This window comes from Corylus avellana, chromosome 3 (genome assembly GCF_965113065.1).
Source record: "Corylus avellana chromosome 3, dhCorAvel1.hap1.2, whole genome shotgun sequence".
Taxonomy (NCBI): domain Eukaryota; kingdom Viridiplantae; phylum Streptophyta; class Magnoliopsida; order Fagales; family Betulaceae; genus Corylus; species Corylus avellana.
This window is the reverse complement of record NC_142492.1, coordinates 34,252,461-34,278,648: the sequence shown is the minus strand read 5'-3', so window position 1 is coordinate 34,278,648 and position 26,188 is coordinate 34,252,461. Positions and strand designations below refer to the sequence as shown.

Genomic DNA, 26,188 nt, shown 5'->3' with positions numbered 1-26,188 from the left:
GCTCACCCCCTTCCGTGGGTAGGTGCCTGTCTGTCACTCACAGACCACCACTCTTCCCCCTTCCCCTAGGTTTCACCGCCGATTCATCTCCGTGTTCTTCTCCGTTGTCGTCACCGTCGCCGTCGACATTCCTGTAAAATTTCAACTTTGCCCTCACATTCTCTCTCTATTATCAACAGTAAGTCTCCCCCCGCTCTCTCTCTCTCTCTTTCTTTCTCTCTGTGTGTGTAAACATAAGCAACTATATATGCACACGCATAATAACGTACATATAGAATTATATATGCACGTGAATCGGATTGCTGTAAATTCAATTTGATGGGGCATAAGAAGCGAAGCGTCGCTCCACGCTCCAAGCAATCGCCGGTGGCTCCACCAGGCGACGCCGGAGCCGAAAATGGTCTCAGTTTATTCGAACCGGACGCGTTACAAAATCCGAATCCGAATAACGCCAAGAACCATGGGAAGATCGAGCCATTGGCGGAATCGGATGATTCGTCTTACGCCGCAGTGAAGCTCGAATGCGAGAAATCCCTAATGGCGCTGCGGCGCGGGAACCACACGAAGGCGCTGCGGCTGATGAAGGAGTCGTGCGCGCGGCACGAGGGCTCGACGCACGCGGCGCTGGTGCACCGGGTCCAGGGCACGGTGTGCGTCAAGGTGGCCTCCATCATCGACGACCAGACCGCGAAGCAGCGACACCTGAAGCACGCCGTGGAGTCAGCGCGCAGGGCCGTCGAGCTGTCGCCAAACTCGATCGAGTTCGCGCACTTCTACGCGAACCTGCTCTTAGAGGCGTCGAGCGACGGAAAGGATTACGAGGAGGTGGTGCATGAGTGCGAGCGCGCGCTGGCGATCGAGAGCCCGGTCGATCCCGCGAAGGAGAGCTTGCAAGAGGAGAGCCAGCAGAGGATATCGACGCCGGAGGCGAGAATTGGGCATGTGCAGAACGAGCTGAGGCAGCTGATTCAGAAATCGAACCTCTCGTCGTTGTCGACTTGGATGAAGAACTTTGGGGGTAATGGGGAGGAGAAGTTCCGGTTGATTCCGATTCGTAGGGTCACGGAGGACCCGATGGAGGTGAGGTTGGTGCAAGCGAGGAGGCCGAACGAGATCAAGAAGGCGACCAAGACGCCCGAGGAGAGGAGGAAGGAGATTGAAGTGAGAGTTGCTGCAGCGAGGCTGTTGCAGCAACACAAGTCGGAGTCGGGGTCACCCCAGTCGCAGAATGGGGCGGGATTGGATTCGTCTTCTGTGTCGAAAGTAGGGGAGCAGCGGCGAGGGAAGCATGGGAATGTGGGGAAGAATGGGTCGAGGGCGGAGAGGAGGGATTGGGTTTGGTCGTATTGGAATTCTATGGGTGTTGGTATGAAGAAGGAGTTGCTTAGGATTAAGGTTTGTGATCTCAAAGCGCATTTTGGTTCGGCCAAGGATGGTTTGGCGAATGAGGTTTTATCGGAGGCATTATCTTTTGTTGAGGCCAATAAGACGTGCAAGTTCTGGCTTTGCTGCCGCTGTAATGACAAGTTTGCGGATTCGGAATCTCATATGCAGCATGTTGTGCAGGAGCACATGGGAAACCTTTTACCCAAATTACAGTCGGTTTTGCCTCAAAATGTTGATAATGAATGGATCGAGATGCTTCTTAGTTGCCCTTGGAAGCCGCTGGACGTCTCAGCTGCTGTTAGGATGCTTGCAAATCAAAGAAGAAAAAACAGCAAGGATTCTGAGTTCGGAGAGGATTTCTATTCAGGGAATCATACGGAGGAGTGTGAGGGCTCCTTCAACGATGCGTGGGATTCTTCTTCTTCTTCCCCTGAGAAGGGAAATTTCACGGATGGTTGCAATAATGTTGCTTTGAAGAGCAACGAAAACAACAACTATGATAAACTTGCTAACATTGAGTGTGGTGAATGTGATGAGGAGCATGGCTCGATGACATATTCCCTTGCTGATAGCTGGCCAATATCTGATGATGATGAGCGTGCAAAGCTTCTCGAAAGAATTCATGCGGTATTTGAGGTGCTTATTAGACACAAATATCTTGCTGCCAGTCATCTTAACAAGGTGATACAATTTACAATGGATGAGCTGCAGGGTCTTGCTTCTGGTTCCCAGCTTCTGAACCATCGTGTGGACCAAACACCTATATGTATCTGCTTTTTGGATGCAACCCAGCTGAGGAAAATCCTTAAATTCTTGCAGGAACTATCGCAATCTTGTGGCCTAGGTAGATATTCAGAGAAAAGTAGTAGTTCCACGGATGATGCAAACAGTGGCACTCAAGCTCATGAGATTAACGAGAATATTGTTCTTAATGGAGATGGATCATGTCTCCTTCTGGATGAATCCTTGCTACCAATTGAATGTGCTCCTGCAACAGGTCATGGTGCTGCCATTGATAATGTGGTTGCTGCTGGCACTGCAAATGGGGTTCTACCTGATGCCGATGCTATGCTATCCTGGATATTTGCCGGTCCCACAAGTGGGGAACAGTTGGGTTTATGGATGCGTACAAAAGAAGATAAAACACAACAAGGAATGGAAATTCTACAGATGCTTGAGAAGGAGTTCTACCACCTACAGAGTCTTTGTGAGAGAAAATGTGAGAATTTAAGCTATGAGGAAGCATTGCAGACAGTGGAGGATCTGTGTCTTGAAGAAGGTAAGAAGCGGGAGAGTGTAAAAGAATTCGTACATAGAAGCTATGAATCTGTCCTGAGGAAGCGGACAGAAGAGCTCCTTGAGAGTGAGAATGATGTGATGTTCCTCGGCAGTAGGGTTGAGCTAAATGCTATCTCAAATGTTTTAAAAGAAGCAGAAAGTCTAAATGTTAATCAATTTGGGTATGAGGAAACTTATGGTGGTGTGACTTCTCAGTTATGTGACTTGGAATCTGGTGAAGATGATGATTGGAGAGCAAAGGACTATTTGCATCAAGTGGACACTTGTATAGAAGTTGCAATTCAGAGACAGAAAGAGCAGTTATCCATAGAGGTTAGTTTGTTCGTTTTAATCGCACATTTTGATAAGCATATCGATATTGATCCCTACCACTTTAAGTCACTTATTTTGTGATGCAGCTCAGCAAATTTGATGCACGAATCATGCGAAATGTTTCTGAGATGCAGCAGTTGGAACTCAAGCTTGAGCCTGTGTCTGCCCATGATTATCGGTCAATATTATTGCCTCTAGTGAAATCATACCTAAGGGTATGTATTGAACTTGTGGGAATTTGTGCCACGTTTCTTTCTTTTTTATAGACCTAATATTTTTGTATTCTTCTGCCATTCTCTCTTTTTCAGACACACTTGGAGGATTTGGCTGAGAAAGATGCCACAGAGAAGTCTGATGCTGCAAGAGAAGCATTTTTAGCTGAGCTGGCACTTGATTCTAAGAAGGGTGGTAGAGGAGGAAGCGATACTTCCAGGCATACACAGGAGAAGACAAAGGATAAGAAAAAGAACAAGGAGTACAGGAAAACCAAAGATTCAAAGGTTTCCATTGTGCGGCCTGGTTTTGCTTCTTTGACTGCAGTGTTAGTTAAATCTTAATCCATGGTGATCTAATATTTTTCTTACTTTGCAGACTACCAGTAGTCTCGAGCTGCAAGTGCTTCATCCCGAGACTGCTGAGTCAGTGTAAGACTCCCTCTTACTCTTAATATGCACACACGTACCACTCCTTCCAAAACATGCCACCATTTCATTGTGATTGCTTATAGTGGGTCTTATCTATTTCTATTAACGCTTGATCTGTCTCTTGCTGCAGTTCCTTTCCAGTTGCATCTGATGGTGATCATCAAGATTCTGAGATTGTTGTTTCTGAGAATGGTCATTACTTGATACAACAGGAAGAGGAATTTAGACTTAAATTTGAGCTTGAAGAGGAGGAAAGAAAGCTTGAAGAAACCTTGGAGTATCAAAGAAGAATTGAGAATGAGGCGAAACAGAAGCACCTTGCTGAGCAACATAAGAAATCTACTCGAACATGTACAGAGAAGGTGTCTGAAGGATTGCAGGATTTTTACTCGGTGCCTTGTGTAGATGATCAAGATGTTCATGAGCAGTTGAATACGCAGGTAAAACTTTCTTGTTTGATTTAGTTCGATAGAAGTTTGTGCTTGTTCTTCTCAAGTTCCATTTCCATGGACAATTGAAATGTTGAATTGAATGCTCGATATATTATGACAATCAATGCCTTATTATTTAATTTAGAGGTTTTTATTTTTTATCTTATTTTTTTATAATTTAGATATTAAGAATATATTTTTATGAACTTGCTACCTTTCAGGATCACTTGGCACAGAAAGATGGACTCCCTAGCAATCTAGAGGATATACTTCCGAATGGTTCTTCTGTGCCAATAAGATCTTCAACTGTTTCTGGTACCAAAAAGATTAGTAGTACGCATCACACAACAACTAAACAAGGTTGGTAAATAATAAGGTTCTCATATGATTCTTGGGTTGTTTTTAATGGTAGGTTGTGTTGTAACTGTCTAGTTTATTTTCCAGTCCTAGCTAATGGAGGAATTTCAGAGGATGGTCTTTTGCCATCTGATCGACGGACAGGAAGGAAAGGTAAACGACAGAATAGGTCCTCTAAAGTGCTTGATGGAAAGTCTCAAGCCATGTCATCTGAAAAGGAGAATATTGATTCTGGGGGTTTACATATTGAGGGTCACTTACAAGAGCAAGATAGATTTCATGACCCTGTCCTTGCAGATAGTGGTAAGTCTTACACTTTTTTCTGGATTTCGGCTTGGTACTATGTCATTTGTAGTGTGTTAAGCCTTTTCAGCCATTTTTTGGAATTGGTTTTATTCTATTAACATTCAGTGTGCTTTCTGTGAGATGAGCCTTAATTTTCTTGGCCATTTTATGGAATGTAGAGCTGACATGACTTTGATTTCATTATGTGGAAAACAGTTGGCCCCTTACTGATAGACAATGGAACAAAGACATTGAGACAATTGCAAGTAGAGGATGAAGAGGAGGAAAGATTTCGAGCCGAACTTCAAAAAGCCTGTAGCCAAAGCCTTGGTAAAATTCTTCTATCTTCTATCCATATAAATCTCTTGTTCTTATGTTAATCTAATGAATTAGACGTAGTTAATCTTGGGATTGAGACCTCTACAAACCAAGTTATGAGAGCTGTAAAATGACAAAATTTGACTATTGATTAGTTGTTTTGCTAGGCTGTGCTGAGCACATCTATATCTTTCTTGAGAGTTAGGCATGCTTGGTATTTTGGCTTGGGTACATTTTTTAAGTCACACACACACACAGAGGTTATGTGTGTACACTTTGATTCATTAGTAGAATGAACTTTGGCATAATTTCTGGGAATTTTACAGCCTTTAAATGGTTTGACCAACGAAAACATGATTGATAAACACTCTTTGTGGTCGTACATAAAAGAATCACTCTGTCCAGGTTGAGACAAGCCAAAGGAAAATTTTGTTAATATACTTTTGTTAGAAAAACAAAAAATTGATTATTTTGACACATCAATCTGATGTACTCAATAGAGCACATTTCTTGTATGTTGAATAGGTGGGGCTTGACTTCTTGGTCGGGTCATGTTGGCCTAATTGGAGTCATTCTAAGGGACCATAGATTTCAATACGTTTTATGCATGTGTATATTTTTGTATATATGTACATATGCATGTGCATATTGTAGACTGCTAAAATGAACTGAAGATGTGAGAACTTGAAGTCTCTGTTTTTCTTAAATAAATTTTTCTTTCCCCATAAAAATGCCTCCATATTTTTTAGGTATATATATAATGATATAGCTGGATTTATCATGTAGGCTTTTTCTTTTATAAGTAAATTTATCACGTAGCCTTATAGCTCAATCTCATTTGGTCTTGTTGTTTTAGCGTTGAATGCGGCTGAACAACCTAAGCTTTAAGCCAGTTGCTTTAGATTGGGCCAAATCTTGTCATATTGTACTGGAATTAGCCATGATATATGCATTTACCAGCATCCTGAGCACTTACTTTTGTGTTTCTTTGCTTTGAAGTAGAAATAGTTGCAACTCTCTGAACTTGTATCTATCTTGTTCGTCAGACACATATCATGCTCAAGCACATAAGAAATTGCCCTTGGTTTCAACTGTAAGGACACAACAGACGATTTCTCCAGAAGCAGATAAGTTTGATATTTCACCAAATGGAGGCATGATGGATAACGTGAATGGTGCAAATGTCTTTGGTACAGGACTGCAGAATGAAGTGGGCGAGTACAATTGCTTTCTGAATGTTATAATACAGGCAATGAATGATTTTTCCAATTTATAATTTCTAATTGATGCATTTCAATTTTTTATTTTATTTTATTTATGGCATCTTCTCTGGCCTGAAAGTAGTTTTTCCTTTCCCTTCTGTATGAACTCAGTCCTTATGGCATTTAAGACGGTTTCGAGATGAGTTTTTGAGGAGATCAACATCAGTGCATGTTCATGTGGGTGATCCTTGTGTTGTCTGTGCATTATATGAAATCTTTACGGCCCTGAGCATTGCATCTACAGATACGCGAAAAGAAGCGGTGGCCCCTACTTCTTTGAGAATAGCTCTAAGCAACCTGTATCCAGATAGTAATTTCTTCCAAGAGGTAATTTTATGGAGCTGTAACTATATGCCTTGCCTCGTATGATTCTTACACACGAGTGTCATCGTGCTCATTATCATGAATTAGACATGCCAATGGTGTTTATTTGTAATGTATGTCTAATATATCTGTAACTGACAGGCTCAGATGAATGATGCTTCTGAAGTACTTGCAGTGATATTTGACTGCCTTCACCGATCATTTATTACTGGTTCAATTGTTTCTGATACTGAATCCGTGGAAAGCAATTGCCTGGGGTCTTGGGATTGTGCAAACAATTCTTGTGTAGTGCATTCCCATTTTGGACTGGACATTTATGAACGAATGAATTGCTACAGTTGTGGTCTGGAGTCGAGACATTTAAAGTATACTTCTTTCTTTCACAATATAAATGCCAGTGCCCTTCGAACCATGAAGGTATCTTGTTGGAGTATATATATATTTTTGCAATCACTTATTTTCGTTTTTGTAATTGTTGGAGGTATAGTTTCTGGGACCAATTTTTCTGTCAGGTATTTTTACTGATTTCTATGTCATCCTTCAGGTTATGAGTCCAGAAAGTTCTTTTGATCAGCTTTTAAATCAAGTAGAGAGGAGTCATCAGTTAGCTTGTGATCCAGATGCTGGTGGGTGTGGGGTGCTCAACTACATACATCACATTCTGTCAACTCCTCCACGTGTTTTCACAACAGGTGAATTACGGGTTGTTAGGAAAATTCACTTTCGTATTAATTCTGTGTTGAAACTCAGAATCATGTATATGTTGGTCTTGCAGTTCTAGGTTGGCAGAATACATGTGAGAGTGTTGATGACATAAGAGCAACGCTGGCAACCCTAAGTACTGAGATAGATATCAGTGTCCTTTATCGTGGTTTAGATCCAAAGAGGAAGCATAGCTTGGTTTCAGTGGTATGTATGCTTTTGGATTAATCTCAAATATGCTTTTAATGGAGATATATTAGAACTGTTTCATGTTACTGTAAAGTGGGAAGATATAGTCTCTGTTTATCTAGGCTTAAGATCCCAGGGAATTTTTCAGGCAAATAACCTATTTTCTATCTTTGGCTAGAAGTAAAGGAAATGATTTTTGGCTATTTGACTTGCACTAAAAAGATCTTTCGAGAGATAGAAGATCTAAGAAAGAGATCTCTTGAGAGAGACAAGACAGTTTAAGTGTACTCGAGTGAGGGCTTTGACGGGTCTTGAGCCGGTGTGCTGGATCTTGTAGGCTTAGGCATCTGTGATGATGGGGTTGGGTAGAGAGGGATCTTGAGAGAGAAGGGGGAGCAAGATCTCTCTCTCTCTCTCTCTCTCTCTCTCTCTCTCTATATATATATATATATATATATATATATATATATATATATATGCAATGGAGGGGTTGACTTCAGGGAGACATTTGCCATTTGTGGCCTGGGGCTGATGATGAAGAACTTTTCTTTTTCCGTTTTGGTCATCTAAGGCTTGCGATAAGGCCAGAAAATGACATATTTTGTCAAGCCGAAACTCATTTTTCTGACTTATACTTTGCCAAACCGGAACTCATTTTGACTCTTTTGAGTTTAGTTTTCTATTTACCAAGAGAAACATTTTTCGGTGACCAGGTTTTTCAATTGCAGTAAATGTTGGAAAATACTGAAAACTTTTTTTGGAAAATATTTTACGCCAAAGCAACCAAACCCACAGTTTTGGTTTGCTATATCTCTTTTTTTTTTTTTGGGGGGGGGGGGGGGGGGGGGGGGTTTGTGTGTGTGTGGTGTGGGATATTATTTTTGTCAATCATTCCGGTCAGCACAGCTTTTGTATCAAGAGCAATATACACAATGTTGAAGTCGCCTTTCTATCCATAAAACTAGCTCCGCACCAGTATCCAACCCTAAACCCCCCCACAACCAAAAGAAAAAAGCAAAATGTAAATCTATACTTTTTCGTGTATGTATCGTGGAACCATGAGCTGGAGAAAGTTTTAGAGTAATGGCCAATTTGGTTTGTGTCTACTTGTATATATAAGGTGCCTCGGTTATTGCTGCATATATTTTCAATGTATTCCAGTTGGTTGAACAGGACTATTGATGGGAAACCAGTTTTTGACTATATCTCCGACTTTTTATCTGTAATTTTTAGGTTTGTTACTACGGGCAACATTACCATTGCTTTGCCTATAGTCATGACCGTGAACGGTGGATTATGTATGATGATAAAACCGTCAAGGTAATTTCATCTTTTGTAAATTGTGCCTTCCTTGTGATTCATTCTTGCCAATACATTTTCTTCATTTGGCTCTGGACTGACCTTCTTATGTTAAATTGGTATTTAATGTTTAGGTAATTGGTGGTTGGAGTGATGTTCTTACCATGTGCGAAAGAGGGCACTTGCAACCTCAGGTTCTTTTCTTTGAAGCTGTAAACTAGTTTTCCTGTTGGAACTTGTCACATCTTTTGCTGCATTAGGGAGCATTGAGTTTGAGTTGGCCTAGCTTTCAACTGCTGTCTATGGTCTATGATGAGGCACAGTTTATATTGATGCATTGCTTCGTACACTGGTGCAGTTCAGACAGTGTGAAACCTGCCACTTTTGGTTATAGGAAATGTTAAGAAGTTTTGATATAAAAATGGAGTTGTGACTGAGTTACTGTGAAATCAGGAGTTTTGTAGCAATTGGTCCTAGCAGGGAAAGATCATGTATAAATGAGGTTTTTGTTTCTACTTAACGACATCAGATGATCGAAGAGCCCGAAGTGTAGATTTTGGTTCTCTTGCTTCAGAATACTGTTTCGGCATAATAGGAGATACCCCACCCCCACCCCTGGAGTTTTTGTTTCACTCCTTGGATCTTTTTAATAAGATGGTTTGGTTGGGAGAAATAGCAGTATTGTTATAAAAGGTTGCATGGCATTTATGCACTGGAGGAGCATGTCATGCTTATTTTTACCATGGCAGTTGTTGCTGGGAGCATGTAGGCAGTTGTAATGGGGTATATTTAGTTAACTAGATTCTAAAATCTCTTCTAAATGTTTTTTTTTTTTTTTTTTTTTTCCCCTTTTGTTTTGAAATATTTTCCCCCGTTTCAAAGAGTTCTTGTATAGATCATAGATCATATCATTGCGGTGTGAATCTTCATACTGCAGCTTACACAAGATTGCTACCTCATCTTGATGCCCATGGGATTAAAATTGGATAACTGGTTGCTCTTTCTTCGGCTTCTGATTATTTATGCCATTTACTGGATGATTTTTGCTCCTCTTTAATCATATCTATGGAGGAGTATGGTGCATCCAGGATTTGTGCTGCACATGAAACCAATGTATAGTGTATTTCAACTGTTTATTAATAAATATTTTCATCAATTTGTACCAGGACAAGTAATATGTCATTTTTCATTAATTTGAGAATTCTGGGCTTTACTGCGACTTTTGCCCATTAATGGTGAGTTGTATCCATTATGGGTTCGAGATAATTTTTCTTTCGCCAAACATCTTATCCTGGGCACGTGAAAATGTTGATTCTTTCAGCAAATGTATAATCCAAGGAGCCTAGTACTTGGTTTGCAATTCACCAAAGTAAGGGGAAATTACTTAACCCCCCCTCCAGTTGAAACCTATTTGGGCCGTAATAGAACAAAGCCAATCACAAATAGGTTTGGATATACTTGACTTGGACTCAAATCATTTAATAAACGACTTGTTCGTGGGCACAAAACTATGCTTGAATATTAAATAGACATACTAGTATAAAGTTGATTCGACTTGGTTAATGCTCTATTGTATAACATGCATGCTATTTAGAAGTTAATAGTTACACATGCTAGTAAGTAGTATATATATATATATATATATATACTTCATCCCTCATTTCAAAATAAATTAAAATTTTTTGGTCTTTTTTCCTAAAATACCCCCTTTTTTTTCTTAAAAACCAAAAATAAACAAAATAAATTAAATATTATACTCTTAATCTCCCATTTCATGGTATCATAACAAATGTTTTGAGTTTGATCTTTAACTTTACACTTTATCTCTTATTTCAATTAAATATTTTACGGGACGTTATTTGTTGGGATTATGATCTTCATAGAGAGAAATCGCTTCATGGTCTACGTCATTTGTTGGGATTATGATCTTCATAGAGAGGAATCGTTTCATGGTCTAGATTAGATTTCACAGATTTTTATATATATATAGGCGAAACAAAACAAATCTAAAAGACTACGAATTAGTTCCTCTCTATTTCACTCAAAATTGAGAGTATATCTTATTTCACTCTTGTTGTGAAAAAGATTGAATTCAACTTTCTAATCGGTGTAAACTTTTAAAATTAGTGACAGTTTAACATAAACTGATTTGCTCCCTTTTTAAGATGTTGCTAAAAAAAAAAAATGAAAATCTTCTTCATTTAGCAAACTAAAGATATATAGCACCCGAAAAAAAAAAAAAAAAAAATTCCTATACAGACTGTAATTAAATATGAGAAAATTACTCATCCATCCACGTGGACAGGCAATCCCCACCAAACAAAAGTACAGCTTGAATCATCAGATAATTCAAAGGGAAACAAAAACAAAGAAAAAGAATAAGCACTATTTCCGTCCAATCCAATTGAAGTATGGCCAGCTAGGCTTCCCCATGCATGCACGTGAGTGAAACTGAAACAGCCAGTCAGAGTAAGTATCCCACGACTTAAAAAGCAAAAAACCACGTCGAATTTTCATTTTGGGTAATTAATGAGGCATGTGACCAAAAGGGGTTAGCAAATTTGACCAGGAAGGTGGCCCAAAAAGGTAGGGCTCTCACGCCCTCCAAACATGTGTCCCTAACGGTCACATACTTGAGAGAAACATCCCAATAATCTCGGCTCCTTCTCAATCTCTTCTTTTACTCAGTCTCTTCCCTCCCCCAGAAAAATCCGCTTCATATCAGACCTTTTCAGATCAAATTGCTACGTACCCATTTCAGTTCCAACATTGCCCTTTCTCTCTCTGTGTCTCTCTCTCAACCATTTCTTTCACATATCACGCCTGTTAACCCATTCCTAAAACTTTGCTTCTTGGGTTTGTTATAGGAGGGTTAATAGCTATAAGGTGTTCGAAAATATGACCCTTAAGGGCGGCACAAGCCAGGCCTGCGCTGCATGCAAGTACCAAAGGCGAAGGTGCTCGGCCGAATGCCCTCTCTCCCCATATTTTCCTCCCGAGCAGCCCAAGTTGTTTCAAAACGCTCACAAATTGTTCGGCGTCAGCAACATCTTGAAAATACTTAAAAATTTGGAGCCTGGTCAGAAGAATGAGGCGATGAGGTCCATCATTTATCAAGCAAACATGCGTGACAAGTTTCCCGTATATGGGTGTTGCTGGATTATCTGTCAACTCAAGTACCAAGTTCTGCAGGCGGAGGAGGAGCTTAATGCTGTTCAGGCGCAGCTTGAGATGTACCGCCAGCATCATCAGATTTCGTCTATGCCAGATGATGGGACTTCGCAGTTGGAATTAGGCATGGCGCCACCTAGCAATGGACTTTCACTTTTCAATCATACTACTCCGCAACATTATAATGCTGTGCCTGCAGCAGCTTTGCCTGTGCCCCAACAGCAATCCTACTTGAACGGCAGCAAAGGCGTCTACACCTCTGGTTACATGGATGCCAAGGATATTAACGTGGCAAATTCATTTTGGGCTCAACAGCCTAATTATGCCAATAACAATAACAATTCAATGGCAATTCAGTCTCAATTGGTTGTCCCCCAACAACAAACTATCCAACAAGAAGTAGTTCAAGACTATGATGAGTTGCACCCTTTTTTTGATACAATCGATGACCGACAATCGTACATTGATTCCAAAGAAGCTTATGAGTCAAGGTACATTTATCATTCTGTCTTCTCTATGACGTTAAATCTTAGTGTTAATTGTGTTATTTTTATTCTGTTCTTTTATGCTTCTTTGGAATCATAAAATTACAATTGGCCAGACAAGGGTTGAGGGTAAGATATAGGGCTAATAAGCTTTGTTCATGGTGGTTAAGTTCTCATAAATTAAGTTGATATTGCAATTTTAATTTAATTTTCATTTGATTCTCAATCTAACAAGTTAATGTAACCAGCAGCTCGGAAGAATCATTGAAAGATACAACCCAATCCACTGAGCATGTTGCAGAGAATGAGTTGAAGAATGCTGCAGCACGCTTCAGTCTTACCAGTGTCAACTGAACAAATGAGCGCAAGAGAAGTATCTGCTTGCTTTCAATTCTTTATTTTTTATTCTCCCCAAAATTGAGTAATAGTAAAATCCAAAATTTTGAGCTTCCTCTTTTTCTTGTTATATTTTTGTCCTTTAGTAGAGTTTCACATCTCATAGGAAACTTTATAATCAATTATTTGCAATATTTGAAGTTTCTAAATAAATTTGTATTTGTTGCATGTGAATCTTTATCAAACTTAGCAGATTAATGTGGAAGCACACCGATAGTCATTGCATTTATATGCTAGAGAAATGCTAGGAACCACATTTTTATCTCACAATGCTAATGTGGGATAAAAATGTAATTTACAACATTACTCTTTTAAGTAAATCTATGTCATTTTGTGTCATACCTTTCTATATAAACATGACCAGAGGTCACTTAAACCTATCAAAACGAAAGAAAGAAAAAATCCTATAACTACTACCATATGTAAATGTTCGCCATTTTGTTTAGCCGAACATGTGGACCCCATTCCCAATAGGATCAAGATCCTCTCCATTTCCAGTAGGACTAGGAAGTGAGATAGTGAGAAACCATTTTATGGTACAAGTTAAAGTTGACAAACTAAAGGTTTAGGTTCATATTAATTCCTAGGAGGGAGCACATTTCTATCAATTCCAATTATGATATCATGATGCAGCTTAGCTTCATATTAATTGAAGGAACACATGACATTAATCATTTATGATGTAGGAAGTCGAGCTATGTTGCCAAGGACTGCTGTGATCAATCACAAAAAGAGGCCTAAAAGCTACCCATAGTTGTTTATGCACCGATGTGGACTACTTACATATGTATTTACTGCTTCTACCATCTATTAAGGTTTTTAAGGTTGCATGATTATCATCATAAAGTACAGAGCTAAATGGGGGGACACAGAAATCCAGATCCTCAATCCCCACAGGCTTAAAACCCCCACCTACCTGAATGAAACCAACTAGTAACTTCTGTCGACTCTAGAGATTCAAAAGAAACTCAAGAACAGATTGTCAAAGCTGAGAAGTTGTTCTACTTTTGTCATTGTCTATGCACACTATTAATACCCATGTACAACTGAATGACCTCTGCAGATTACATAGTTGACAAGAAGTGTTAAAAAAAGGAAGAAACGTTTAGCACCTATTTGATAAAGGGACATACCAACATATGTTCTTGCATATTATGAGGTGAAGCAGGTGATGAATCCTCGAACACCAAAAAATTACCAAGTATATCTAGAAACAAGTTACAAACTAAAAGATTTTGAGCTCAGGAAAAAAAAAAGAGTGAAGGAAAGGGGCTTACACTACAATAATCTCATGGATAAATAATGAAATTTTAGATGTTTATTACAATGTACTTCCACTCAAACCCAAGGGGTAAAATATGGATTATTTATAGCATGATGAAGCAATTATTGCCACTCGCTAAGAAACAGAATCATAGAAGCCTAGTATTGAATGAACCACAATAAGAGCATTTGTGGTAAAGCCAATGGAAGGGTGTAGGTCCTTTCTTCTCACAATCATTGCATAGTATGACCTGCAATTCCTTTCACAGTCAATCAAAATATATACTGGAGCCATCATAAAAGATAGAAGTAGAGTATGAGAACTAAAAGAGCAATAATGAACCTGAGTTTTTCCAGCATACTCATCTGGAATTTTATCTTCAGCCAACAATGCATCTAACATTCTAAAATATACCTGCAAGACATTTAAAATTTAGGAGCTTCAACACAACAGCTATTGGAGACAGTTCAATTCATCAAGATATCTGAATCAAATAAATGGGTCGACTGACTCTTCTACAGCTAGAAAGTGCTCTTCAAACATATAATATAATCATGAAATTTCAGTGGAAATTTTGAAGTAGTTAAAGGTGCGAGATGCATGAGGCTTTCTGTACACTAACTGTTCTATTTCCCAGCCCATAGCATGTATGTCTATAGACGTGTACATGAGGATTGACCCTTTAATTACACGGAATAGGATTCTCTTCATTTCATAGTCCATATTAGATTTTGTTGTATCTAACAGCGTATATAGTGTTACATAATTTAAAAATTTTAAATGATGTGACAACATATTCACCATGTGGCAATATATATATACCATTAGATCTATGAAATCTAATATGCCCTATGAAATAGAAAAGGTCATGTATGAAACTCCAACACTCGAGACATTATGATATATGAAGTAGGTATAGATTGAGCTAAATTTGACCCAAAAGATATTAGCTTTTGGTTAATTTACTTCTTATCTTATGGCTTGATTTCATCCAGACAACCATAGAGAACAAATTACTCAGAGAGAAAGGTTACAACAAAAATTTTTGATTCTTGGACTAGAATGGCTTTAGCTTAAAATAAACTTATTCAAGATTAAGATGTCTTTAAACTTGTTTAAAGTGAATTCCAAGTTCTGAAAATTTAGCTGATTTTTTTTTAGCATGTTCAAGATGAAGATGTTTATAAACAGTTTAATATTAAATGTAAAATTTTCCAGAAACGATGAGTTTGCAGCAATATATTGTTAGCATGAAAGTTGCTGAACTGATGAGAAAGGAAATATCTAGTAACTGACCTGCATGTCTCCAAGTGACTTGCAACAGATTGGGCAGGTATAGTGACTACAGGTGTAGTCCTAGCAACAGAAACAGAGCACCGGTAAAGTAGCATGAATATTTCCAAAATGAAGAAAAAAGAAGAAGTTAAGTACTCTAAGAGCTAAGTACCTGAAAACATGTTGAGTGCATTAAATGACCACATGGAAGGGCCTTCACTGGAGAGCTGGATGTGAAGATGTATTCGTGGCATATGGGGCAGTTATCCTCTAAACATTTCTCCCTGCATATATGAGCTGAAAGAGAACGTGACATACAAGCATTGCAATTCATGCAGTGGAAGTAGTCAATGCCCAATCCCTTCCCAACTCGGCACAGGTTACAGTAAGGGCAGTGATAGATTTCTCTGTTAAACAACCTTTATATTAGATGAGAAGTTTAGGTAGCTAAAATCAACATAGCCAGATAGGTCATGCAAGGTAACATTATAGCCAGATAGTTCATGCAAGGTAACATTAAACTTATCCTAAATCACTGTCATTCATTTAAAAACACACACACAGACTTGTTGAATTGGACAATACAAAAAATTATATATAATTATAAAAAGCAAAAGCTAGAAATTATACGATACATTCTTATAGGATCATTGTGGTGGTTAAAGCATTGAACTAAGATATCATGAATACAAAAAGGTAACCAGGTTATCCTACTGTTTGCTTTCAATTATTAGTAAATAGTAATGAGTAGGGTTAAAATCCTGTACATATCCCATTTTTAGCTACTAGCTGCAAACTGTTAGGCACACAAAGTCTCAATTGAATTTGTTGATTTCGCATTCATATAATTATACTACTTTATTTAGCATGCCGCACTGTGATTAATCATGAATGCGGGATCAGCATAAGACCTGTTGCAAAATGATAGTTTATGACACGTGTAATTTTAAATATTGAAGCTGAGAATTGAGATAAACTCCAAGTTATAACTACTCATGTCGTTTCCCCATATCTGAGATGTTGCAATCCTTAACATATTGATATGATGCAACCATGTTAGTGCTATTTCGAAATGATAATTCATCCTTGAGGCATCTCAACTTTAATATTCATCCTGAAAAACAAGCAATTTTAAATTTTCAAGTGTCATAACTGACAACATTTGGAAGCTCTTATGCATATAATCTTCTAGGGAACTAAAAGCCTGACCAATTATTAAGTGACTATAGAGTTCATTGGTACCTACTTAAAAAATCTGAGTGAGATTCATTTGGCTGCAACCTAGTGCACTTATAAAATGCTGAGCATCACTGAATCAGTTTTGTGTATCTCTCGTTCGGGTAATAATGCAAAAGAACTGTTTCGTCAAATAAAATGATCAGTAGCGGGGAGATAATGAGCTGTCTCATATATATAAACTGGTTAGACTTCACCATCCAAAATTAAAGGTTTGATGTCCGCAAATAATCTCTGGTTAAGTCATGTCCACTGCCAGGAATGCTTTTTATTTTTTTATTTTTAACAATGAGGTCCCTGTATGGTATTACATGGTGTTCATTTATTTTTTAAATAAAAAAGTGAAAAAGGAAAGAAAAAAGAAAAGTTGTTTGGTAACGCAAAAGAATAACTAATAATCCACTTACCAAATACCTTTTCAATTTTAAAATAAATTGTGGTTTTAACTGACAATAAGTCCAAATGGTGCTTTAGGCTAATCATTGCAACCCCTCTCAAGCTTCTTTCCAGAAATCAATAGTTTTCTTGAAAGACATATTAAGCAAAGAAATATTAAGTAAATATATTTTAAGACAATATTTTTGGGTCTGTTTTTCTAGTTTCTATTAATACTATAAAGGTGAAGCAACACAAAAATCAGAATTTCATTGCATAAAATTGGGATACTGAAGTAGGTCGATCATACTACATCACCTTGCATCATCAAATAACTTGCAGATCTTGCAATAATATCTTGCCATGGATAAATTATCACAGGAAACAGTGGAGCATTTCGGCCCAATCGGTTGAATTTTCAAGCACTTCATGCACATCATCTTTTTAATAGATTTCCTGTAATTTAAGAAGCAGTGGCAAATGTGATGAAGAGAAATGAAAACCTCAAAAAATTACAAGGTGAAAGTAGAAATCGCTCACACTGACATACCTATCTACAGAATGGTCGGCCACCTCATCATGGCAATGTCTGCATGTATAGAGCTGGTTGCAACAGGCAGCAAAAAGCTTACAGCTCCTCTTGTAGTGTTTGCAACCAAAGGTTAGTTTGAGAGGATCCCGATAAGATGGAAGGTGACCAGGAATATCTTCCCCATTACTTGGGACAGAATGAGATATCTGTTGTCCAACAATCCAACGGCTGATACACGATGGACACCACTGTCAAATACCATAAGCATGTAGTGGACATATAGGCCATGAATTTGAATATTTTGATTTTGCTAATGGAATACCCTATGTGCCATGAACTCTTATGTGCCTACCTATTATACTTCCAATAAACTATCTTGCCAGTATCCTCAATGATGGCCTTACTCCCTACTCATAAGGAGAAGAAGAAAAGCTTAAAAAGGTTATAAAGAAAAAAAGATATGCATAAGACCTACCTCATTAGCAGATTCTGGATTATATATGATTTTTTCTGCAGATCCAAGGAAGAATCACCGGATACTCTTCTTATTGCAGCCTCCAGATCTTCTTGACTTGTTGTTAGAAGGTGTTCGCAGTGCCAAGAGTTCTTTGGTCCTTGAAACAATTGATCCGATTTATCCGTATGATCTGTGACACCTGTTACTTCATTGCGTCTCTTCTTGTCACTGTCACTGAAAAGTTTTGTACATTCTGAACAGTCGTGGTTATTTTGATCTATATTGAGGACCTTTTCTTTATCATCCACATTGCAGTTTCTAAATGGCTCAATATTTTCATCAACACAATCTCTTTGAGGAAAATCACTGCTTTTTTCAAGCGTTCCTCTTTTTTGTTTGTCAAGGACTTCTTTAGACAGATATGTTGAAATAATCTCTAGTGGATCTGCAGTGCATGAAGGGGAGATACTTGATTCCTCTGGCACCTTTGCTATATTATATCCTTCTGACCATTCTCCTAACCAATCATCAAACATTGTACATTTTGTAGCCTTGCGCCATAAGGACATCGTAACATGCTGTTCTTCATCTGTTAAAGATGCCATCAGCCAGGGTATCATATCTTGCAATACTTCTGCACTTATTCTTCCAAGAATGCGTCCTATGATCTTTTCTTGCTCATCAATGGAGAAGTTTTCTCTAAATAAGGGCCAAAGTTCAACTTCTTCGCGGTGAATATGGTTGGAGAGTAATTTATGCATTGATTTGCACATGTTATGCAGCCTCCCACACAGCCGGTGAAGCTTCACCATTCTCTGATCCAGTGTATTAGAATCAACACTAGAAACTGAAACTTGCAATTCATACATCTTGTCTAAAATAAGTGAAATTCTACTGAAGTGGTCAACTTCCAGTTTGTGGTCAATGGTATAGGAGTGGCTAATGTTTGGTACTTTCCCCTTTGCCTCCAAAGCTGGAAAAGCAACCTCATCCTCTGCGTCACTATGGATCTGAAACAGAAAACGTATGAGATGGAAGCGCCGACGGAAATCCATGAGGAGGCCTACATTGTCAGCCAACTGAGCTGAGCCAAAGACAAGGTACTCCAAATCGTTCTTGAGAGCTTTGTGGAAGAAAAAGATGAGGTCCACTGGTTTTGATTCATTGATAATGGAACTAGAACAACTCTTATCACCAGGAAAAGGATGCACCATCTTTATTGTTTTGGGGAAAAATACGTGCAAATTGATTGCACTGGAGTACGAGGTCTCATACTTCTTTGCAGTGTGGGGGCTAGAAGATGAAGAAAAACAGTTCTTGCCCTCAGTTGGCCTAGGGTTAGATCCTTCAGGAAGTTGCATATCTGAGTGTAAGGAAGAAGATCCAGAAGTTTCCTTGATTTGCTCAGATAGAAAAGAGCATCTGTTCTTGAAAATGTTCTGCAAATCCTCTCTGAATTTTTCGATAGAGATCTTTCCTGAATAACCAAGTTGAAACCACTTCCGTATGAGGGATGCAAAAGATTTATTTTCAAAAGAATCTCCCTGCTTTATGCTGCGAAGAATGGACCTGGATTCATTCCTAGATAAATGAGCTGAAAACCAAGTAATTGCGCACTTTAGCAACCCAAGTGGCATTGTATTAAGGCTCATGTACATAAGTCGCTGTTGCATTTCATGGCAGCATTTCTTGCTAATAATTGGAAAGACCTGTTAAAAACTGGAAAAATTGTCAAATGACGCAATATGGAAAACATTTTGTGAATAACTTATCTATGACAGGTTTTAAGAGGGACTTCTGGAAGTCATTGCACAATACCCATTGCAAATGGAACATAGTTATCACCAAATGCTCAATATGACTAGTAATGGTTGAATTACCCCCTTCACATGCTATATAATGACAACAAAACTAGAAGCAGTTTACCTCCCTCGCTTGAAAGGCAAACTGTTTTCTAACTCCCAGCACGAAAGACTCAAGCTTTGTGAAAAGCTTCTCCAGAAACTTGCACAAAGGTATACCATTTTGGCCATTGTATTGTAGCAGCAGCTGTAGACCTTCAATTTGACTTGCAAAGGGAAATTCTTCAATGGAGGGAGACAGGCAGCCATTGGCAAGTTGATTTAATACAGGGTAAAAAAATTTCTTCAAGGCATTGCTGTAAATTACAAATTTTCCGCAGAGAATTACGACACGTGAACAAGAAAGAGATATTCTAATCAGCAGCCTGATCAAGTATGTTGTGTCTGTTAGAAGGAAGTGCTTCAGCAATCATATTAATTACCTGTAGAAGCTAAGGATATCAGCAAGAAATTTTAGCCGGATGATTATTAAATGTAGATTTGAAAAACTGCTTGAGCTTCTTAATTGGTATAGCTCTTCCAGAATTTCTTGAAAATCTTTCATGATGGCACCATGCCAAAGACTAAGACAATCAATCGGATTGTTTCCGACATCTTTTTGGATACAACATGCTTTTATCCAATTCCAATTTTCACAAAACAAACTTCGAGATGAATGCAATTTGACTATCCTTCTCATATCTGCAGATCCATCAGGACATTGAACACCTTTTACAGTCCTAATGTGGATACCAGAGGAGGGTTGATTATTGTTTCCAAGCCAAGAAACCACCACCTTCACAAACATATTTGAACCAGTCACATTCAGAAAGTTGAACCAAATTGAGGTGAGAATTTAGCTGAGAGTCTACCTCTTGCAATGATTTTTCTCTGGGTACAATTTCTTTTATACAATGAGTAACATCCAGTTGTTCCTCCGGAGAAAGAAAGGAGATCATCCATGGAAAAAATTCTTCTATCAGCATTACTGGAACACTACATATGAACTGCCACACAAGTGAACCCTGTTCTTTGGAAGAGAATTTCTGCATCAGCAATGGAAAAACCTGTACCATGCACATTAACAACACAGTCATTTTGTATATTGCAATGTTAAGTACAGAGAATACAACTATGAATCTGTATGAAACAACAAGATTCGGTATTACTCAAAATAAATGCTTGAAAAGTGCAATCTTGAATATTCATTAAAGGATCCAATATAAAATTCATGCATTGTAAGAGCATCAGCCACCAAAGCTACTCGTAAATTTAGGATTTCTGCTTTAACAATGATCTGGGGGAACTTGATGGCACTGGCTGCTGACTATTTCAGTACACAATGAGGCTAACAGCACCAATTGGCATGATAGACTAAACATCCTTCTTAAGACCCATATATTACTTGATTTTAATGCTGCATGCAAAACTTTATGCCACTTTACCCCTAGGGTCAGCACAAGTGGCTGGAGACCCTCCCCTCCCCTCCCCTTGCGACCACTAACTTATCCCAAAAAAAAGAGGAGCGAATAGTAGACAATTTGGAACTATTAACAAGATAACTTTAAAATACTAAAATCATGACACAAATATATGAAACATGTCCTTTTTAACATGAAAAAACTAGATGGACCCCAAACAATGGTAAACAGTGAATATCTCAATCCAAACACCAAAGTTATGACTGAAAAAATCCAAGAAAGCATAAAGTAATCAACACAAATATTTTGATAACATAGTGGAAATTTTTTAATAACTCTTCAAAACAAAAAACCACTATAGGGGCCAGTGAACCTCAAAGGAATTCCACTAGAAGATTAAAGTGTTACAACCAATCTACTCATAAAACCTCTATAACCTAAACACAGGCTTGCAGCCCCAGCAAAAGATCCGTTTGCCTCCCGCTGCAGTGGCTTCACAACTCTGGCCTTCTTCTATGGAATCTCCACGAACGAACGAACTCGCTACAACCAGGAACTCCGATGGCTGAAGCCGCGTTGAAGGTTTTCTTAATGTGGTTTAATGGTAACAAAGAAGGAAAGGATTAATCTCTGATTTGGCTCCAAGTGTTTAGGTTTCTCTTCCAAGTGTATGTAATGACCGCACCCTCTCTCATTGAAAATTGTGCCTCAATAGGCTTATATAGGTAGGGTAAAACCTAGATTTCAAAACATAAGTTGGCTGAATAAAAAAAGTCTTCCACTCATTGAATTGATCAAGTATCGATCGAATTGTAGGGTTTTAGGATTGCATATGTTCAACCGATCAAGTGTCAATCAAAGTGTTGATTGAACTCTTGGGTTTTAGTATGTCCCTTGATGCACATCTTCGATTGATCAAACTCTCAACTCTCAAGAATTTGTATGAGAACTTGTCACACTGGTTCAATCAATCGAAGTCTTGAAATCTTCAATTTCAGCCTTCTCTTTTTTGATAAGTTAAAAATAAATAAATAAATAAGAGAAAGAGAGAGAGAGAGAGAAAGAAGGCTGAAATTGAAGATTTCAAACATTTAACAAGACTCAACCCTAATTTACCCATTACAAAATATAACGTAAATACCATGTTTTGGAACATGAATTTGCCAACACGTAAAACTTAACACAACATTAGTATAAAAAAATTATGATCAACAAATGGTCAGCCATGCCACAATAACTGGAAAGCTTGTATTAACTTATGATTATTAAAGCATGTCCTTTTCCATAAACCAATCTAGGAACCAAAACAGATTGCAACCAAGTGAGGAACAATAGATTTCACAAGCCAAAGAGTGTATCAAAAATAACCCTAACTCAGAGATAATAGACAAAGCAACTAAGTAATCTAGTGGAGCAGCATTATCAATGATAAAGTACCTGCTCTTCTTCTTTCACCATATGCTGGCAAATTGAGGCCTGAATGGTGCTGATGGAACAAATGAGTTCTTGAAAAGCCTTGGAAATATTACATTTTTCCTCCAATAGAACATCCAAGCAATGAAAAATAGAATCAAAGAGGTCATCAATGCTTTCATGTTCCAGTGAATATGTGCATGCCACATTTTTAACATGTACATCAAGTGCAATAAAGATAACCTGCAAAAAAAGAAAAAAACACAAGTTCTAATCAAGCAACCATAGACATGAAAAGGAGTACAAAAAAAAAACAAAAAACAAACAAGGATTAAAAGTTGCAGTGGATATTATAAAAAGATTTTTCATTCCATAAAAAGATCAAAACATCCATTCTCGAACTTAGATTTTTGTTTTCTCATTCTCTTCATTTTCTTGGTAGATCTCTGATTTGTATTTTCAACAGCTTATAGTGATGATATGGCTTGAATTGGTCAGGTTGGTGCATAGAGCACCATATGCCACACCCACACCATATCATACACTACGTACGCCGACTTGCTCTAGCTGACAGTGGGAGATAAATATATTCGAATTCAGCTTTGTTTGTTTTCTCTCGAGCTGGTGTGTGTCTTGTGAAGTTATTAAGAGAAAGAAACTATCTTATCCTTGAAAATTGAGAGAGATTGAGCTTTGATTTAAGTGGTTATCTTGCGATTGTTTTGCTTTATTTTTTCTATTTCTATTTTGCATTAACCCACTATAATAGACTGAACTCACAATATATACGGATATATTAATTGAATTTGAACTAATGACAAGTTCCAATTATTTGGAGGCAGAAATTTGAAACATCAACATTCTAAAATGAACTGATTCTATATGAAGTGCTAATTTAAAGAGCATCTCCAGTAAGAGTTTTCATTTTATTACTCAAAATACAACTTTTTTTCATTTTAGCTATTAGTTTTTTACCACACACTCCAATAAGAACATCTATTTTAACCATCTACTCTAATTAAATATTATTTTTTAGTATTATTTTATTAATCTTTTATCATTTCCTTGTATTCCCCATAAAAAGAGATAAAGAGAGAAGAAGAGAGAAAAGATTAAAAAAATAGAAAGAAAGAAAAAATATAATAAAATATTACTTACAAATTGCTACACTAGTAACTTGTAAATATGAAAGTTCACTGTTATAGTAGTAGGAAAACCTTCTATTTTACAGTATTTGTTGGAACAAGAAAAGTTAACAAAATAACTAAATTTAACTAAAAAGCTAGTTTAGAAACACTACTGGAGATGCTCTTACTGATTTATATTATCTGTCTAATTGATCGAGAGGCCATAATATTTTAACAGCTTAACAAAAACTTATTTTCGATTAAACTGCAAATATATCTGCCTTCACTAATCTACAAGTAATAAATGAGACATCTTGTGACAGATAATATTTAAGCTGCTTGATTGTTTGCCAAAGCAAATCTAACATTGCAGAATCAATCACAATTTTTTTTTTAAAAAAAAAGTGCCATCACTTTGGCATTTCGATCTGATAAAAAGAAGATACCAACCTCTAAGCTATGACAATGATTGTTATACTAATCCATGCAACTTATTATATGTCAAAAGTCAACTTTCTAGTTGTTAGCACGCATCACGAAGCACGATGCTCCCTCTAGCTATTTACAATACACAATTTCACCTCTTTGAAATCACTAAATTCTAAAGGCTAAAGAACCCATAACAAAGATGAACAAATATATAGTATAGCTATGGGAAAACGAAGGATCAGGACCAATAATAACATAAAATGGATGATTCTCAAATATTTGGAACCCAGAGCTAAATATGAGTGAATTTTTAATTAAACCCAAAAATAGTGCTTTAGACGTGAGAAATTAACGATTCTCCTTTTTCCATCAATTTCTTTTTCATTCTCTTTTTCCCCCACAAACCACAACAAAAAGGCAATCAACCCCAAAACCAGTGCCTGCCACGTGTCTTTTAACCACAAAAAGGTATCCCTATTCTCTTCCTACTTTCCAAAGTTTAAAACTTTCTTTCTTTTCCTTCATTTTCTTACCGACCAAACAGAGTGTAACAAACCTAGAAAAAAACAAAATAAGGAAAAACTACCTCATCTTCCGTAGCGCTGTGGTATTTATACACAAGGTTCAGAAACTCGAACCTCCCCCGGAGCTTGAGCACCAGCTCGCGGCCGTGGGATCCGTTCTCCGCCACCTCCGATGCCTTCACCGCATCGCGGCGGAGCTGGGCGAGCTCCAAGCGCAGAGCCTTGTGGAAGCAAACGAACAAGAGAATGGGCGCGTCGGCGAGCGGAACACCAGCCAGAGGCTCCGCCACTGGGAAAACGACGTCGTCATCGTCGGCTTCCATCTACCAGTAGAGGATCGCCACCACCACCACCCACCATGAACGCCGAGAAAGGAGCGAGGAAGGTTTCGCATTGGGAATTTAAGCCCCCAAATCCAATCTCTCTCTCTCGGTGGCGTTTGGTCTCTGTTTGGAAGTTGAAAGCCTTTTTTTTTTCAATTGTTGATTATTTTTTTATTTATTTTTTCCATTAAAAATTCTGTGTATGTTTTGGTTTCGCCGGAGGGCGATGGAGACGTTGTATCTAATGATTAACGGGACGAGGGTTTGTTATTTTTGGCGGTTGACAATGATGATTGATGGGGCAAGCGGCCTAATGGCGCGTGCTGTGACGCTCTACCATATATATTCAACCGTCTAAATTTAGAATAGCAATTTGTGTTTATTAAAACATTACTATAAAATTATCAACTATTTTAATTAAAAATGTTCGATCTTTTAATTTTAATTCGTTAATTTCGTCTTAAATTTGTGTCGGATTTAAGAATTATGTAAAAATTTGTTAGCCATAAATATTGCATATCGAGTCTGAATCGTATTGAAACGATTAACCTCGAGGTTCAAGTCACCCAAAATTTTAAAAATGTCAATTCTATGTATTTTATGACATGGATCCTCCAAAATTAATTTTTAGCCTAAAAAAAAAAAAAAATCTTTTTTAGTTTTGTCTCCTCATCTTAAAATTCTAGTTAAGAATATAATTTCACTTCAAATTACTATTTTCGTGTCAAAAACATCTAACCTTAATCTTACCAAAAATCTTCCATGCTATTCATATAGTAAGGGAGGTGTCATGTACGCGGCGAACGAGAGTGTGGGTTGGGAAGTCTCCTCTCCCAATTGTTTAAAATTTCCCGCGCTAGAAGCAAATAATTAATCGGATTATCTTAATGGGCTTCCACGTTTGCATAACGCATACTAAAAGACATTGGGTTCGGTAAGTACCGCAAAGAAGGCCTAGTCCATGCCGTCCGTACGTTGTCCTCACGTGAGCTTGGCAACCTCAAAGTGTCCACACTCCAGCGTGTGTCCACCTTGGACCCAGCACGAGCATTCCTCGTTCTGACACATGGAATTATCTGCCCTGTCAGCATGGGCCTTGTCTTCCAACTAG

General features: G+C 38.0%; 3 protein-coding genes across 4 annotated transcripts; 2 read left to right on the top strand and 1 right to left on the bottom strand.

Annotated features, from left to right (window-relative positions):
- Position 1: 1 nt before the first annotated feature.
- LOC132175749 (uncharacterized) lies at positions 2-9,973 on the top strand. Of its 2 annotated transcripts, none has more exons than XM_059587790.2 (15): positions 2-2,997; positions 3,084-3,212; positions 3,306-3,497; positions 3,589-3,641; positions 3,772-4,081; positions 4,294-4,432; positions 4,517-4,732; positions 4,931-5,044; positions 6,079-6,281; positions 6,406-6,621; positions 6,760-7,035; positions 7,163-7,310; positions 7,394-7,527; positions 8,743-8,829; positions 8,943-9,973. In XM_059587790.2, the coding sequence occupies exons 1-15, from the start codon at positions 319-321 to the stop codon at positions 9,027-9,029; spliced, it is 4,983 nt and encodes a 1,660-aa protein (XP_059443773.2). In that variant the 5' UTR covers positions 2-318; the 3' UTR covers positions 9,030-9,973. The 2 variants fall into 2 exon arrangements, with proteins under 2 accessions (XP_059443773.2, XP_059443772.2); XM_059587789.2 differs by having other exon boundaries at positions 3,306-3,506.
- A 1,733-nt stretch (positions 9,974-11,706) lies between these two features.
- LOC132176529 (LOB domain-containing protein 27-like) lies at positions 11,707-13,695 on the top strand. The gene is made up of 3 exons (XM_059588766.2): positions 11,707-12,470; positions 12,716-12,837; positions 13,547-13,695. Exons 1-2 carry the CDS (start codon positions 11,707-11,709, stop codon positions 12,816-12,818), a joined length of 867 nt encoding a protein of 288 aa, XP_059444749.2. The 3' UTR covers positions 12,819-12,837; positions 13,547-13,695.
- A 467-nt stretch (positions 13,696-14,162) lies between these two features.
- Positions 14,163-25,116, bottom strand: LOC132176041 (zinc finger protein BRUTUS-like At1g18910). Its single transcript, XM_088514729.1, has 12 exons — positions 24,817-25,116; positions 22,699-22,917; positions 20,713-20,907; positions 20,284-20,636; positions 19,926-20,157; positions 18,018-19,708; positions 17,561-17,770; positions 17,329-17,466; positions 15,572-15,806; positions 15,421-15,480; positions 14,467-14,538; positions 14,163-14,374 (listed from the first exon to the last, which is right to left on the bottom strand). Exons 1-12 carry the CDS (start codon positions 25,075-25,077, stop codon positions 14,273-14,275), a joined length of 3,768 nt encoding a protein of 1,255 aa, XP_088370855.1. The 5' UTR covers positions 25,078-25,116; the 3' UTR covers positions 14,163-14,272.
- Between the last annotated feature and the right edge of the window lie 1,072 nt (positions 25,117-26,188).

Excerpts from the sequence above, each read along its gene's own strand:
- LOC132175749 (XM_059587789.2), top strand. The coding sequence starts at position 319 with ATGGGGCATAAGAAGCGAAGCGTCGCTCCACGCTCCAAGCAATCGCCG. Across the intron at positions 4,733-4,930 it reads CCCTGTCCTTGCAGATAGTG|TTGGCCCCTTACTGATAGAC; the intron begins GTAAGTCTTACA and ends TGTGGAAAACAG. Across the intron at positions 7,036-7,162 it reads GTGCCCTTCGAACCATGAAG|GTTATGAGTCCAGAAAGTTC; the intron begins GTATCTTGTTGG and ends GTCATCCTTCAG.
- LOC132176529 (XM_059588766.2), top strand. The coding sequence starts at position 11,707 with ATGACCCTTAAGGGCGGCACAAGCCAGGCCTGCGCTGCATGCAAGTAC. Across the intron at positions 12,471-12,715 it reads AAAGAAGCTTATGAGTCAAG|CTCGGAAGAATCATTGAAAG; the intron begins GTACATTTATCA and ends TGTAACCAGCAG.
- LOC132176041 (XM_088514729.1), bottom strand. The coding sequence starts at position 25,077 with ATGGAAGCCGACGATGACGACGTCGTTTTCCCAGTGGCGGAGCCTCTG. Across the intron at positions 14,539-15,420 it reads AGTCACTTGGAGACATGCAG|GTATATTTTAGAATGTTAGA; the intron begins GTCAGTTACTAG and ends AATGTCTTGCAG. Across the intron at positions 14,375-14,466 it reads AGTATGCTGGAAAAACTCAG|GTCATACTATGCAATGATTG; the intron begins GTTCATTATTGC and ends AAGGAATTGCAG.